Source organism: Heptranchias perlo, chromosome 32 (genome assembly GCF_035084215.1).
Source record: "Heptranchias perlo isolate sHepPer1 chromosome 32, sHepPer1.hap1, whole genome shotgun sequence".
Taxonomy (NCBI): domain Eukaryota; kingdom Metazoa; phylum Chordata; class Chondrichthyes; order Hexanchiformes; family Hexanchidae; genus Heptranchias; species Heptranchias perlo.
In genome coordinates this window covers 12,486,219-12,503,789 of record NC_090356.1, presented here as the reverse complement: position 1 = coordinate 12,503,789, position 17,571 = coordinate 12,486,219, and the positions used below count along the sequence as shown (strand labels likewise).

Here is a 17,571-nt window from a genome sequence, read left to right as displayed (position 1 = left end):
CATCAGACATTAAATGTTTTAAAGGGGCACCTCCAGTAGTTTATGGAAGGTGCAAACACAAAATATATCTCCTAGTTATCAATAGCGAATAAACGCCACAAACCAACACACAAGCTCGAAAGACCAACATTCAAAACAAAAGGTTAATTGTAGATAGGTAGCAGTGTATGGAGTTCAGTATTGGAGGTCAGGTGATATCAAAAGAAAGAAACAATAGCTTAGTAAAAAAAAAACAGAAATAGAAACTAAGTCAAAATTTCCCTGCCCTCTAGTTTTTCTCCTCCTTTCCTGAAGGCACTGACTCATCCTAGGGTGCAGTTCCACAGGTGCCAGCCTCCTTCAGGTATCCCACCCATGTGACCATTCTTCATATGGCAACCTGCACATTGAGGGTCAGCAGGATATTCTTGAGGGGGGCGGGGGGTGGAAATGGAGGAGACGAGGAACACCATAGTTAAGGCTGATCTTGTGTCTTGACCTGACAGGCACAGAAGCTTGTGCTGTACCACAATATCTGGGCTTAGAGCACCATGATTACTCACATGACGGAAGCATAGGAGATGGGACCAGTCTTGACATTTTTTTTATCCATCTTCCACTCAAGGTTAAGGTGCTCCAATTCAATTATTTAGCAAGAAGCTCAGCTGATTACCTCTCTCAATAAAGGCAGTCTTGTTTGGCTGTAATTAAACTCAGCCCCCTGGTTTGGAGTCTAATACTCCACCCATATCAAATGTCAGGCCAATTTGTTATCCTTGTTTTATTAGTTTCACTGATGTTGCTCTCCTTTCTCAATTTCTTTTATTGATTAAAGCATTTATGTTCTGCTTTAATTTAGCGCTCCATTTCTTTACTTTATTCTTTACTAATCTTTTCTACCTTAGTTTTTGATACGTATTTGCTCAATGCCAGGTTATTATTCCTCCTATTTGCTTTCTCCTTCCCCTCTACAAATCTCGTATCATTTGGAGAATAGTAGTAGTGATAGAAAACATCTCACTAGCAGCATTTTTTCCTGCCATCAGTAATGAGGTAGAAAATGTGTAGGAAAGCCTATTGGAACTGCACTCAGAGCATATCTTCAGGATTGTCCAAGTAACTAGGCTGCATAGATGATTCGGTACATAATGTTTTTCTTTCTTTTTTGCACAAATCACAAAGGGAGTGTGTTGAATGCAATGAGACAATTAACTTGCTAAGTTGGCAAAAGAAAAAAAGACAGCTGCAAGAAAATCAAAGGGATGCATACGGAGCGTCCGTAGTAACAGCTTATTAAGTGTTAAAGTGCATCAACCAAGACGCTAGACTTCCAAGGCGCTTGCTTAATAATAAAGTATTGGTCCCATGGATGCTTATAAAAAGGTTGATGGAATGCATAAAATAGCTAGTGTTGCACCTCAATTAGATGGCACTCTGGACCTTTGTTACACTGCTTAGATAAACCTATCAAAATTACACAGAAGTGATTTGAAGCAAATATTTCAGACAGTTACATGCTTATAACCAATCTATAGCTCTGCAAGAAACATAAATGAATTTGGTCAATATTAAAGGTATTAAAAGTACAAGTTGAAGACTGCAGTAGGATGAGTTGTCCTCTTGGATGAGTTTCATTATCACTTCACATATGATGGAAATACCCGACAACTGTTCTATACCCCAAATTCATTCAAATATTACTGGGCTAAGACCTCTTTGAAATATGCTGTCTTTGTAGTAATGGTTACCTTGGTACCAGTCAGTTCTTGGGAGAGCTGTTGTAACCTCTCTTGTTGCTGTTCCAGAAGCTCCTGCACTGTGGTAAGATTTGTTTGTAGTTGTGTCACTATGTAAGAAAATAAATTAAATTATTCTAGATTCACAATAATTAGAGTTCTGCCATTTAATCTCTCACTAACTACTATGCCAAGAGCAATATATAAGGGGACTGCCCTTTGAAACATCAAACTGAAATCTTCTTCCTGCATCACCTAGTAAAAGCTGCACATCTTTTTAAAAAGTATACCATTTATCCTTTCTCCCCTCCATAAGTTTGGAATTAAGATGTTCAAGATTTTTTTTTCAATGTTCATATATATTCAGGCAGAAGGATTGAACATTGAAATGAGAGTTCAGCAAATATTGCATTAACTTCACAATGGCAAAGCAAAACTACCAAAAAATAAATGAATATACAAGGTGGTCTTTCTTTCAGTGCATCCTTCTACGACAGAAGTCAGCCAATAAGCCTGGGATTCAGGTGCACGGTCAGGGCTGGTCTCCTCTGCTGCTGGTCATTGCTCCGGTCAAGAAATAATTAGCCAGTATCATCATTAAAACTAATTTAAAGAAGCTCTATCACTATCCAGCAACATTACTCCCTTGTGTTCATAAACATTAAGAAATGATTTAAAGAGATTAGATTTTTTTTCACACAATAACCTGTGGTAAAAGTTTGTGAAATGAAATGTTTTACATAGGACACTATAGGAATAAAATCTGGAACTTCTCTTAAACTAGCACACAGTACTATTATCACAATTTTCTAATTTTAATTGATAACAATTGCTGATTGTAGCATCATGAGAACTGGGTGAGAAGTTATTATTGAATTTGACAATGTAAGGTGGCAAAAGTAATATACAGAAGTTCAAATGACAATCATACAAAAGCACCATAGATCAATGGTTAATAGAAATAAAATGGATTTGAATCATTAGCCTTTTCCTATTTTTTCCAAAAAGAGGAACAAATCTAACAATTATATTTGTTGATATTACCCCATTTTCAGAAATTCACATATTTTGACGTGATAACGCTGGACGAAGTGCGCTACCTCCAGGCTTGGGCTGATAAGTGACAAGTAACATTCGCACCAGTTAAGTGCCAGGCAATGACCATCTCCAACAAGAGAGAGTCTAACCACCTCCCCTTGACATTCAACGGCATTACCATCGCCGAATCCCCCACCATCAACATCCTGGGGGTCACCATTGACCAGAAACTTAACTGGACCAGCCATATAAATACTGTGGCTACGAGAGCAGGTCAGAGGCTGGGTATTCTGCGGTGAGTGACTCACCTCCTGACTCCCCAAAGCCTTTCCACCATCTACAAGGCACAAGTCAGGAGTGTGATGGAACACTGTCCACTTGCCTGGATGAGTGCAGCTCCAACAACACTCAAGAAGCTCGACACCATCCAAGATAAAGCAGCCCGCTTGATTGGCACCCCATCCACCACCCTAAACATTCACTCCCTTCACCACCGGCGCACTGTGGCTGCAGTGTGCACCATCCACAGGATGCACTGCAGCAACTCGCCAAGGCTTCTTCGACAGCACCTCCCAAACCCGCGACCTCTACCACCTAGAAGAACAAGGGCAGCAGGCGCATGGGAACAACACCACCTGCACGTTCCCCTCCAAGTCACACACCATCCCGACTTGGAAATATATCGCCGTTCCTTCATTGTCGCTGGGTCAAAATCCTGGAACTCCCTTCCTAACAGCACTGTGGGAGAACCGTCACCACACGGACTGCAGCGGTTCAAGAAGGCGGCTCACCACCACCTTCTCGAGGGCAATTAGGGATGGGCAATAAATGCCGGCCTTGCCAGCAACGCCCACATCCCGTGAACGAATAAAAAAAAAACCTGTTTAATGTTTCTTCAAGGTTGTAATGTTACTAAAATGGTCACCAACAGGCAAATTGGCCAATAGAAGAACTTAAAAAGTCACTGATCTGACCTACACAAAATATCTGACAATTTATAGCACAGGTTGGGGGTTTAATGTTGTGTCTTGAACTTTTCAAATACGCTGCATAAAATGCCACTTCAATTCCAGCCAAGTTTTAGAAAACACTTACCAAATACAGCTTGTATCTAGCCACTTAGATTTGATCCTTAGTTACTTAATGCTAAAGGGATCAAGGGATATGGGGAAAAAGCGGGAACAGGGTACTGAGTTAGACAATCAGCCATGATCATTTTGAATGGCGGAGCAGGCCCGAAGGGCTGAATGGCCTACTCTTGCTCCTATTTTCTATGTTTCTATGTTTTTAAAGTAATTGTTACACCAGCCTCTTAGAATAAAGCTGGTATCAGTGACAATTCTGAATTAATATTCTGCAAGATCTACTACAGAATATAGTACATAAACAGTGCAAAACATGGAATATTTGTAGAAACTGAAGAAAATGAATTTTGTTTTATCTTCCTTTAATTTTAGAAATGAATTAAAATCATGGAGGGATTGGATGGCACAGTAGATTAAAATTTGTCCCCATCATTTTTGGATCTGCTTTAAATCCAGTACAGACAAATGGGATACACATCTCTCTGTAACAGCTGCTAAGGGCCTATGTAAAAGGAGCATCTCAGGCAACTTCCTAGTTGATAAGAGATCTCAACATGAGACTACACATTATTTGTCACATTAACTGGCACTAGTTGGGCAATATCGTTCAATGACCATTAAACGAGTGTGAAAAGAACCATTCAACTAAGTGGCAATTCTTCAAAAACATTTTGTAATAAATTCACTGTGTGCAGAAACTCTAAAATAAATAGCAAGTGAATAATTTTAAGTCAGTTGTAGGCTATTTAAATCAAACTATGCTCTGGATTGTTTATTTACCTTGTAATTTATTTAGTCACGTTAGTAAAACTGTAATCTAGATTAGAGGACTCAAGTTTCACAATTGCACAAGGACTCCTGCAGTGAAAGGCTTTGGATTATCCAGATTACGATACTGCACATTGCTTCCACCCGATCAAGCCCCTTCACAATCTTATATGTTTCAATAAGATCGCCTCTCATTCTTCTGAACTCCAATGAGTAGAGTCCCAATCTACTCAACCTCTCCTCATATGTCCACCCCCTCATCCCCTTTTCTAAAATAGATTGTAGATTGGGACTCTACTCACTGGAGTTCAGAAGAACGAGAGGCGATCTTATTGAAACATATAAGATTGTGAAGGGGCTTGATCGGGTGGATGCGGTAAGGATGTTCCCAAGGATGAGTGAAACTAGAACTAGGGGGCATAATCTTAGAATAAGGGGCTGCTCTTTCAAAACTGAGATGAGGAGAAACTTCTTCACTCAGAGGGTAGTAGGTCTGTGGAATTTGCTGCCCCAGGAAGCTGTGGAAGCTATATCATTAAATAAATTTAAAACAGAAATAGACAGTTTCCTAGAAGTAAAGGGAATTAGGGGTTACGGGGAGCGGGCAGGAAATTGAACATGAATTTAGATTTGAGGTTAGGATCAGATCAGCCATGATCTTATTGAATGGCGGAGCAGGCTCGAGGGGCCGATTGGCCTACTCCTGCTCCTATTTCTTATGTTCTTATAAACCTTGGACATAAAGTGGGAAGGGCAGCAGATGACTTATTTCAAAACCATAATAAAGCTTTACATTTCTGGTTCTTTTAGGAAATACAGCCCTCCTGCTGAGCGTTGGATTTCCTGTGCATTTGTGGAATATCAGTGTGGTTTCCATCATCTGCCAGCAACAAAATAGTATTCTTTCTAAGCATTCATCTCTCTTTTCTATCCAATGCATTGCACCTGGGGGAGGTGGTGTCACAAACCTCTCTATTTGGAAGTGACTCCTCCACAGATGTAAAGACAGTTTTAACATGCTTTTGGTATACAGGAAACCTGAAAGTACTTGCTATGGATGTCACCCCGTTTATCTCAAAGGGAAAGTGGGTAAGAAACGTTTTACCAGAAACAACCTTTCCCTGTCTCATCACCAGCAGCCTGGGTGGGAAACCTTCTGATATTTGGAGGACTGAGATGGAACGTACCTCCTTTTTCTTGTATTTTTTCCCCATCAATTTAGATTTTAGTATAGAGGGAGAGGTGGCTGCAACTTTCTTTCCGCTGCCTTATCTTTGTTCTTGTGCCACCAAGAGGTTTCCCTGTTCACATTTTTGACTGATGTACTGATAAACTGTGCTGTTTATGTCTCTGGAGATGTCGGACTAGAAATTGGGCCGTGTAGCGCCTGTTGTTTTGGCACGTTTCCAGTGTGACGTGCGCCGGACGTCATCGTGGTATGGGTATTGGCACCTGTGCAAATATCGAACTCCGGCAGCTTGTGGAGTGGGGAGAGGATGGATGCAGTCGGTGTGCAGTGCTGGTTTGGGGTGGGGGACGCCGTTTTGGCACTTAACGCTCAACTCAACGCACACTCTTGGCCACGGCCATCTGGGCATGCCTTGGAGTGCCTGGAGGACCCCCACCAGTGCTATTTGGGGGGACCATGCAGGATTTACAGGTTGGAGGCTGGATTGTTGCTTCTGACTGCCGATACATTTGTGGCTGTTTTTGGAGGTCTCCTACACTTGAGTGATAGGTTTAGGGGACATAGCCATATGAGGGGCACAGATAGGATAGATACTAAGGAGCTTTTTCCCTTAGTTGAGGGTTCTATAACAAGGGGACATAGATTCAAGGTAAAAGGCGGGAGGTTTAGAGGGGATTTGAGAAAGAACTTTTTCACCCAGAGGGTGGTTGGAGTCTGGAACTCACTGCCTGAAAGGGTTGTGGAGGCAGGAACCCTCACAACATTCAAGAAGCATTTGGATGAGCACTTGAAATGCCATAGCATACAAGGCTACGGACCAAATGCTGGAATATGGGATTAGAGTAGACAGGGCTTGATGGCCGGCGCGGACACGATGGGCCGAAGGGCCTCTATCCGTGCTCTATGACTCTATGACTCTATATCTTCATTTTAGGAGGTTATGGGACAGCGAAATGGCATGGCCTATATAGCAGGCACTTGAAACCAGAATTGTGTCTGCAAGGGCGTCTTCCAGATTTAAATGTCCCCAACATAATGGGTGGAATAACTTTATTGGCAATCCCAAAGGCAAACAGCCTGGCCAAGAAAGCCTCACCCATTTTCCAACTGTGATGTCCTTCTTGACAATATTATTTTAGAAAAGGTGGTCAGCAGATTTTGTTGGTGCAAGAACTGGTGTAATAAAGGTAAAACAGGCCTTTTTCTCAGACAGCTCACAATAAGTCGGCTGGAATGCAGGATGACATCTGCTTGTTTAAATTGATGACATCTTTAAGTTTTGTATGAAAAAGTTTAGTGTTTTTTCTACAGAGTTTGGCTTGAGGAGTGAATTTCTTTGCAAGACTTGTGTAGAATGCTCAGAATTTTTTTGCATATGTTTTAAAACACTTTAGACACTGGAAATGATTAAAATTCTTTTATAAATTATGAATACTCAAATAATTTTCTAAAGGAATAGAGGACAGATGACTAATTGAAACATGAAGAAGGGAGAGAAGAGGACAAGAACAACACTTGTATTTATATGCACCTTTAAGGTAGTAAAACATCCCCAGGTGCTCAGCAATAGTAGAAGAGGAGATAGGTTTTGACAAGGCTTTTGAACGGGTAGGAGCGTGAAGTGAAGTGGAGGGGTTAGGGAAAGAGTTCTAGAATGTGGCGCTATGGTGTTTAAAGGCCCTACCACATAAGGACAAACAGCACATGGAGGGGGTGCAAAGGAGGCTGGAGTTGGAAGAGTGGAGCAAGTGTGCTGGCACGTAGGGCTTGAGGAGGTTGCAGGGGGTAAGGACATGGAGGGATCTGTAATATGATGAAGGCACTGGAGTTTTGGACAATGTTGAACTTAAATAGGGTGCAATTTAGGAGGCTAGTGAGGAGACTGTTAGAGAAGTCGTGGATGGAGGTTTCAGCAGCAGTGGGGAAGAGGTAGGGCAGGACAGTTTATGTTGGGGTGGTGGTAATAGGTAGTCTTGGTGATGAATAGGGGGTTTAAAGCATAGGTCAGGGTTGTTAACAAGGCCTTAAGAATTATCTTGATATTTAACAAAATGAGGTACTAAAGATCATTCAAGAACAGTCTTATGATTTGAATCTACAAATGGCCTGTCAACACTGTTGAGGCCTGAGCAGTTTTGCAGGGGTTTGTAAGAATCTGAGTTTTGATGAGTTGTTGGTGCTGGCTCCTTCTGGGGTATGTGAAGGAGACTGAATGAAAAAGCAATTTTCCTTCCTTTTTCACCTGAATCATAACTATTCTGCAAACTTGATATGTCATGTGGCACGAACCAAATTAGTGGGAATGAGATACATAATAATTAGAAAAACAAAATCATCATTTGATTACAAAGCAAACAAACCTGAATGCAGTTTGGCAATGTTCAGTGTTATTTTTGCATTCTCCATAATCCCCAAGTTATTCTATTCTTCAGCACTGTAAACAAAATCCTACATCAACATTGAAAAATTAACCTGACCCAGTTAGATACTGAGTACAAATACAACAAAGACAAACTTCATTTGGTGCAGTAGCACCAAACACAAACACACTGAGTGGATCTCCAGCCAATGAGATAAATAAGCTTACATATAGCACTGGAGGAGAAAAATATTAGTTGACAATTTTTAAGTTTACAGTCTTTCACATTTTTCCCTGCTCACAATTTGGGACAATTCTTTGGTGTAGAGGATAATAAATGAAGAATGGCATCTTATTTTTTTTTTATTTATGTACTCAAGAAAATCACATCAGCAATGAGGCTCTCTATGAGCACAAGCATAAACACAAATAAGAAATGTAGAATGTAAAACAAAAGCATCACAATACAAAATGAAACTAGACATAAAATGAATTACAATAATGAAACGTTGGTTTGAGCCAAGGATGGCCAAAAATATGATGTTTTCATTTTTCTTTAAAAGCAACTACTGTTGCTGTCAAAATGAAGTAGCAACTCTAGAACTCATTTAACTAGGACAGTTTTTCACTACCAGTAAATTCAAATCATTGTTTGGAGTCTTGAGGTGTATTGTCAAATGAGCTAAAAAAAAATCATTTAAATAATTAAACATTAATCTAGTCTTGAATGAACGTTAAACTGAACATCGTTGGTACCTACACTTCATTTCCACTCCATGTCTCCCTTCAGATCCATGATTTTTAAAATGAACTAATCAGAGGATCAAATGTCAGTAGAAACTGCATTACCTTTACTATCATATCCAAAACTTTCAGATAATAACCAACATTAAATGACTGTTTCGATATGGCAAACATTCACTCCAAATCTAAGCAAAATATCTAAACACAAATTTCTGGCTCTGCACTAAATGCTATCCAATTATCCACTTTGTAAGATCAGCACACTAAATATACATATTTCCCAGTCATCTATATTTATTTGGGTCAGTCTCAAACTTAATGTGAGATCTCAATTTGGCACAGAATGGTTCAAATTTTGAAGTTGTTGATGGCAGCTTTCCGGATGAAAGTTCTCCTTCAGTAAAGTGACTGGTTTCTCCAGAGAGAATTAGGAAATATTATTTATGATCAGTGTTGATAATATTTTGCTTCCCCCTTAATCTTATGTCCTCCTTTACAGAATCAACATGATGAAAGGTCCGACAGAAATTGCCACTGTTACTAGTGCCCAGGTAAACTTTAAAAACTGGCATCAACTTTGCAGTCTATGAACTGCAAACACAAAACATAGTTGGGAAACATGTCTGAGATGCATGATCCATCCATATTTCCAGTGATTAAATGTTAACGTATATATGTAGTCAATCTACGGCCAAATTTCACTCGGGAAGTTTAGAAGAAATCACTGCTGTTTAAAACAGTCTGTTTTTCAATTTTCTCTCCTTATCCAGCCTCTCGAGGATGGCGACACATGCTGGGATGCAGTTCTGTAGACACAGGGTATGTGAGCCTAAATATTAAATGTTGGCAGGCTATTCAATTGTGGATGCCGAACGAACCCTTGTCATGGAGAATGAATCCTTGTCAAATTTTCCCTCCTTCCTAGCAAGGAAACACCGAGGCAAATAATACCATCCAAATTACAATGAAAGTTGAGACTGGTTAACTCAGCAGTTTTTATGTTTAAATCAGTAAAGCATTAAATTAGCTGCGGTGCAATAATTGCCAATCGGATGATTTTTTGCCCTGGTTCACAGAAATCCTGTTTTACAGTAGGCTGGCATACCAACATGCTGCACCATGAAGTGGTTGGACATGGTTCTGTGTCAGTTCCTCACGCAGCAAATTCACATCCGTCAAGCCACTTGAGGGAAGGCAGCAAGTGGAAGTGAAAACATTTTTCAAAGGGAGGACATGTCCATCAGAGCTGCTCCCACGCATCTACTTACGGTCAGTTAGACAACAATATTGGCAAAAAATGTGAAAACAATTTACTAGCCTAATCTCTCAGTCAAGCGAAGGAGATGGAGGATGTAAATTGGAGGTTGAATAGAAAGGGGGAGAAGTAAGTTACTTGCACTTCCTGGAACTTTTAACAGATATATTAAATGGAAACTAAATATTTCTTAGCAAATTAGTTGAGAGCTTATCAGGATTCAAAACTGCAATGCAATCACTCAATAAATTCTGTTAATAAAAACATATGTTAAGAGTTTATTTTGTGGTCTATATCATTAAAATATATTTGAATCCTGTATTCATCACGCTGTGGTAATTAAGTCATTAATCACAAATACATAAAGAGAGTGCTGTCACTATTTTTGTTTTCAAGGGGAATCCACTGTTTTGAAATGACAGAAGGTTGCTTATGAAGCTTGGTTCAGATTTAACAAACTGTTTTGAAGTTAGAGATGCTACATTAGTGTTTAAAGACACAGATACACATGAAAGTACAGTTCCCAGCATGTGACAATTTGATGACAAATACTAATTTGCCCACAGCCTGCTAAACTCCATATGGTTAGTAAAACAAACTGTCTAGCACTTCATAGATTTAAAAAACCGAATATATGGTTTCTCTCATTCTTTGAACATAATTCAAGCCCCACCATTGGCAGCTGTGCCTTCAGCCATCTGGGCCCCAATCTCTGGAATTCCCTCCCTATATCGCACCGCCTCTCCACCCCACTTTCCTCCATTAAAACTCCCTTAAAACCTACCTCTTTGACTAAGCTTTTAGCTGCCCCTCCTAATGTCTCCTTCTTTGGCTCGGTATCAATTTTTGTCTGATTACACTATTGTGAAGCGCTTTGGGACATCTTTCTACATTAAAGGTGCTAGATAAATGCAAGTTGTTGTTGTAAATAGCTTGTCTTCAAAGGAAAAAAACACTGCAACACCATTGGAGAGAAACTGTTCTTGTCACTGTAACAATATCATAAATGCATTCAAAGACAACATTTACTACACAGCAAGCAGACCAATTCTTTCCCCTGTTTCGTGCCACACAGGAGCTATGTAAGCTTATAGTCCTTCCATATCCCCTATTGCACAAAAGTTCTTGTTCACGTGGCAACACCTCTTTCGAAATGTTGGTAGAAATCATGTTGATATAAGGGGGCATCAAGTTTGTGGAGATTGAATTACATTTATAGAATGAGGAAGACGATATCTGCAACATGTACTCAAACATTGTTCCTCATTTGTTCAATCTGACACCAAAAACAGAGAAGGAAGTTCCTGCCCTTCTAAAGTAAAGTCTCAGAGGTGTTCCTCTGTAAGTTTGGGCCAGTGCTGGCAAAAGCTTTGATACCTGTGCTGAGTCAGTTTCTTGCTTCTTCAATCCTCCTTCCCCCTACCCACAAGGAGCTAAAATCAAGATCAACTTCAAGCATGCTAAATGTGCACACCAAAAATTGTCCAGAACTGGCTGTACATCTCTGCAAAACATCCAATGTCAGGAGACAATCCAAAACTGATCGTGGGTGTTTTAAAATTAAAATTGTACCTTATGGGAAATTTTAATATTTTTAAAAAAATGTTCATTTTAAAATGATCATTTATATGATTATATATTCAACTGGGTCAGAAATCTAGCTGGCAGCTGAAAAAAATAAATTGAACACTTTGGTAATTACTATTATCATAGAATCATGGAATGGTTACTGCATGGAAGGAGGCCATTCGGCCCTTCGAGTCCATGCCGGCTCTCTGCAAGAGCAATCCAGCTAGTCTCACTCCCCCGCCCTATCCCCATAGCCCTGCACATTTTTTCCCTTCAAGTACTTATCCAATTCCCTTCTGAAAACCACAATTGAATCTGCCTCCACCACCCCCTCAGGCAGTGCATTCCAGATCTTAACCACTCGCTGTGTTAAAAAGTTTTTCCTCATGTCACCTTTGGTTCTTTTGCCAATCACCGTAAACCTATGTCCTCTGGTTCTTGACACTTCTGCCAATGGGACCAGTTTCTTTCTATCTACTCTGTCTAGGCCCTTCATGATTTTGAATACCTCTAACAAATCTCCTCTCAATCTTCTCTGCTCGAAGGAGAACAACTCCAGCTTCTCCAGTCTATCCACGTAACTGAAGATGAAGACGTCTAGCTATCCCTCATCGCCATCTTTGACTGCACAACCAATTACAACACCAAGCCTGAGGTTTCTGCAGCTTAAACACTGGCAAGACCCAAGCTCCTCTTGGAAACTTTGCATCTTAGGCCCAATCTCACCTGCCTTCCTCATTGCTCACCCTGACACATGCATCCTCAGTGTTGTGCTTACTCTTGAGCTGAGCTTCAATTCCCACACCCAGTACATCACCAAGACCTCCTACTTCCACCTCACTCCATCACTACTGAAAGCCTTATACCTACCTCATCATCTCCAAGCTCCACCCTACAACTCCAACTCATACACAGAACTCCTGTTTGCACCAATCTCCCATCGCCCTGTCAATGCACCGACTTCAAGTTCCTCAACATCCTCCTCGTGCACCAATCCTTCCACCCTCTCTCTGTAACTGCCTCTGACCCTGCCCTCCAATTCATAGCCTCCTCTCTTCCTACTCCAGTCTACAGTGTGTTCCCCGCCCACTCCTGCTCTATACTGGTGACAGAGCTTTCAGCCAACTGGCCCTCAAACTCCCCTCAAACCCATCCACCATGTTACATCTCTCCCTGGCTTCCAAGGCCTCCATCAAACCCCTCGCAGCCGACTCCGTCCCCCAAATATGAAGCAACTGGGGATATTTTGCTACCTTAAAAGATGACTGGATTGATGTGAGCTGCTGGATTAAGCACAATACTGACACAGCATTAGCTCTTGCTAGTGTTGTGGCAACACCGATAACAGTAACAGAAACTGCAGCAGTGACAACACCAACAGTGGGACTTTTCAGCGCATTTCCTGCCTCCAGAAGGTGCAGAGTGTGCTGGGGTTCAAGAGTGCTGCCACCCGAGTACCTGGCCCTCGCAAGTGACATTGACAGAGAGGGACATCAGAGTCAAGCCCAAGCCCATCCTCAGCTGACACCTTTCAGCAGGGTCACTGGATCAGGATTGGGGTCACCAAATCAGGTCGGGGGTCACCAAATCAGGTTGATATATTTAGAAAAAGTTAAATATTAATTAAATACATTGGTTTTGTGTGGGATAATTAATCCTGGATGATAGCTTTTCCGATCTGTATTTAACCAAATCAATATGGTTATTTTAATAGACCGATATTTAGCCCATCAGAAAACTATGACACTTTTTTTGTGCTACAGATAGATTTATAAAGCAACCCTAAACATTTAATGTAGCTCATATATATTAAAGTGTGATAAGCTATACCCAAGATTTCCAGTTGTATGGATATACAGATGAATAAACTATACAAGAACAAAATGGTAAAATAACGTTTTATCTTCTTACTTTCTGTAGAACACAAGAAAGAACTGTGCCTTAATACCAGAATGAGGTCTCATATGCAACAAGGGCTGGTAAGTAGACCATCTATTTGCATATCTCCTGGGTGACGCCAAAGTCTTTAAAGAGATGGTGTCCTAGTGCAATTTTCCCATTCGGATGCTGACCCATTCATTTGTATATGGAGGTTGTGATTGAAAAAAAAAAGATTATTAAGGAAAGATAGAACCTTTCATGTCCTCAGGACATCTCAAAGCGCTTCACAGCCAATTAAGTACTTTTGAAGTGTAGTCACTGTTGTAACGTAGGCAAATGCGACAGCTAATTTGCGCACAGCAAGGTCCCACAAACAGCAATGCGATAAATGACCATATGATCTGTTTTTAGTGGAGTTAATTGCGAGATAAATATTGGCCAGGGGACGGACGGACGGGTGCGCGCGTGTGCACATGCACAGGCGCACACACACACACAAACACCTTTCCTTCGCCTCCCATTCAAATATACAAGAACAGTACAATCAAATGATACCAACAGGAATCTCAGCCCCTTTCACTGCATTAAGGAAATTACTGGTGGAATTTCTGGTAAATTCCATATTAGCTAATCTATAAAAGTAAAAACTACATAATTCTGAATCACTACACTTCAGAAAGCCTTTACTTAAAATCCCCTATTGCATTACAAAAATGCCTATCCTTATTCATGCTTATTGAAACCACTGCCAAGTAAACCCACATAACTTCAATTTTAGTAAGCACGAAATTCTCCAAATATTCAAGGTCTGCTTAGTCAAAAAAATTCTAAATAAATCCCTATTTCCTTCATTATATTTAAGTTTTCAACCCACAAAGATCTTGTACAAAATATATTTAATGAATTGAGATGATTTCTACACCGCACTGCGTTGATGCCAAATATTCTAGACTGAGCTAGCACCTGTTGCCAAATTCAGTGCACAGAAGGATAGAGGATATTTTTAAACCTGTAAAGTACCAAATCAGAATACCTAAATTGTAATCAGAAAAAAAAGAAATGCCAGTGACACTCCACACCTTAATTTTCTTTATAGGCACCCTCTCGTTTTCACGGGTAAATTATTTTAAATATCAGCCTAGAACCACTACTTCTGAATACCCCACTTATACCAAGATCTTGAATATGGTATCAAGCATTCAAAGCTGCCGACACAATTTGTGAAATCACCCTGATTATACTGAAGGGCAGCTTCATAAACAGGAAGGAGGAAAAAAACAAAATCACACAAAAATAAAACCACACAGCCACAGCGAAAAACATGGCTCCCCACCTGCCTTCTATTATGCCATTTTAATCAACTTACCTAAAATTAGCCTCTTCCCTGATCACATTAAATCATTCAGGGGAAAAAAAGCAGAAATCATAAAAAGGAGAAAAAAAAACTGGATCTGTACCCACGCACATATCGTGTCAACACTTGCACAGATTCCCCCACCATTTGAACATGACCCCAAGAGGTAAACAATAGAAAGGAAGAGCACTTGAAATCATTCAACATGAGGAGGGGACACAACAGGAGCCAGAGAGCTATGGTGTTTCAACACCACTGCACGCCAGGATCTACACTGGTAACAGCCTCATGCTTAGCCACTCAGAATGCAAGAAACTTTTCAAAAAGGTGGGTTTTGTTCATTCCGGGTGTGTTAAAGTTTCTATCTATATTTATAGTTGCTTATAGAAGCCAATTTGAACAATTCCCCCCCCGACCATGATGTAGGTCCCCTTTTGTGGCTATAGCCCAAGTTAGGAAAAGTAAGGCCAAGGTTGGTCTGAGTAAACCTAGACTTTTCCAGTATTAGTTTACAAAATGTTGAATTATTTTTAAAACCATACAAGTTTATAGCACCGAAGGAGGCCATTTGGCCCATTGTGCCTGCGCTGGCTCTTTGCTAGAAGCAGCAAAAACTAATCCCACTGCCCTGCTCTTTCCCCATAACCCTGTATCATCCTCTAGTTTATCACTTTTCCCTGAAAAGATGTAATGGTCTCTGCCTCAACTACTCCCTGTAGCAAAGCATTCCAGGCTTTAACAACGCTCTGCAAAAAAAAGGAATTTCTTCTAACCTCTCTCCTATGCTCAGTGATAATTTTAAATTCATGACCCCTGTCAGTGACTCCCCAGTCAGAGAAAATAGACTTTCCCTAAACACCCCTTCAAAACCCTTCATAATTTTAAAAACTTCTATTAAATCTCCTCTTAATCTTCTCTGCTCCAGTGGAAATAGTCCCAGTATCTCAAATCTTTGTACTTAACTATTGTTGTTCATCCCTGTTTTATTTTGCAAACCAAGAGGCATTAGTCTTCACTAAAGATGATCCAGGGGGCAATGTAAATCTTTAACCCAGCAGGATCAGCTTTAAGAAGCCTGGGCATATGTAAAAATAGATGTGTCCAATGATATTGTACAAGATACTCTTCTGATACACAATTTACTTTGCAGGTTTGCCTCCAAAGGCAAGAGTGCTGAAGTAAATTGAGTGATGGCAGTGCTGTAGGAGGAACTACCACTCCCCTTGGAGAGGATTTAACTCATTCCTTCACCAAGTTCGGGTCCACCGTTCAGGGTCTGGCTGCATGTAGGCTGTGGGTTCTATAGAAGCAGTTTTGTAATATAAATGGAGTTCAGGTCTGGGATTGCAGTTATATTCTCAGTGTGATATCAAACGTGCAGCTGACATGGACTATAAGGTGAAAATGTTAAGATTGAAATGTACTTTTAAAAAAAATACTTTTCACAGTCGTTTACATTATTCGGCAGGAGAATACGATCATTTGTTTGGGCGAGATGATTGGCACAATCTAGTGATAGGTTTGCAATTCCAAGGTTGAAATTTAAATTCTAGTTTCAAATAATATTTACAGGCTGCACTAGTATTGGCCTAGTATATGCGGTACCTTTCATGGAATCCCACACTCACCTGACGAAGGAGAAAGCCTCCGAAAGCTTGTGATTTTCAAATAAAACTGTTGGACTATAACCTGGTGTTGTAAGATTCCTTACATTCATCATCTCTGGCATGTGTCTATTCCTGCTTTGTTCAAGCAGGCCTCTTCTAGGCTGACCAAGTAACTGTCATGACTGTGGCCACCAAATTGACTGTTCTGTCCCAACTTTCCAATAGTGATATGATGAATTTTTAAATTTGTAAATGATGTAGAACAGATAGATTAAATTGTAAACCATTAAAGAGAAAGGTATTTGCACAAATCAAAAGCTAAAGGTATACTATTTTATCTTAAGTATTCCAGAAGAATGATTTTGTAGTTACTTTTTAATTCCTTTCATAATATTCAAGATTAGAAATTATATTTTGTGAAACTACATATTCTAAAGTCTTGAACACAATTCAGTAATTTTAAAGGAACTGATACGCAGAAATGGACTAATCTAACCAAAATGGAAAATAGTGTCTCAATCAGCAACCTTAATTTTAAAACATTCATCTAAAACTAGGAAGTCGCATGCTCCAAATACAATGCTGCAGTTGTACGAAAGACTATTTATAAATATCCAATTATCTGTCAAAGATTTGACATGTAAGACATGATTATGCCGTATATACCTAACCCTGCTTTGTACTGTAACAGAATGCAAAGGGGAAATGTCACTCCCTAGCATCATCAACCTTCACCATATACACCACAAAAATCCCTAATGAGTTGTGGTGCTTCTAAATAAGGCCATACATGCCATGGTAGATACACAGACAGTGAGTTGAAAACGCCACATTTATTAATTCAGGAACCTGAGTCAAGGTTTGTCACAATAACAGAAGGGAGTATGTGGTGGGGGGAGGGAGGGAATTTACAAGACCTAGTCCTGGCAGTGCATTAAAAGGTGCCACGCCGCTGCTGCACTTCCACTAACCCTTCTACACGTTAGCCCTATTGTTTTTTTCTTAGT

General features: G+C 40.2%; 1 protein-coding gene across 1 annotated transcript in view; it reads right to left on the bottom strand.

The window, feature by feature from the left end:
* The window catches only part of pex14 (peroxisomal biogenesis factor 14), a 170,793-nt gene that overhangs the window by 15,468 nt on the left and 137,754 nt on the right, over nt 1-17,571 (bottom strand). Inside the window, exon 7 of the mRNA XM_067970080.1 lies at nt 1,728-1,825. Coding sequence (XP_067826181.1) covers nt 1,728-1,825 — 98 coding nt within the window. The remainder of the gene's footprint in view (nt 1-1,727; nt 1,826-17,571) is intronic.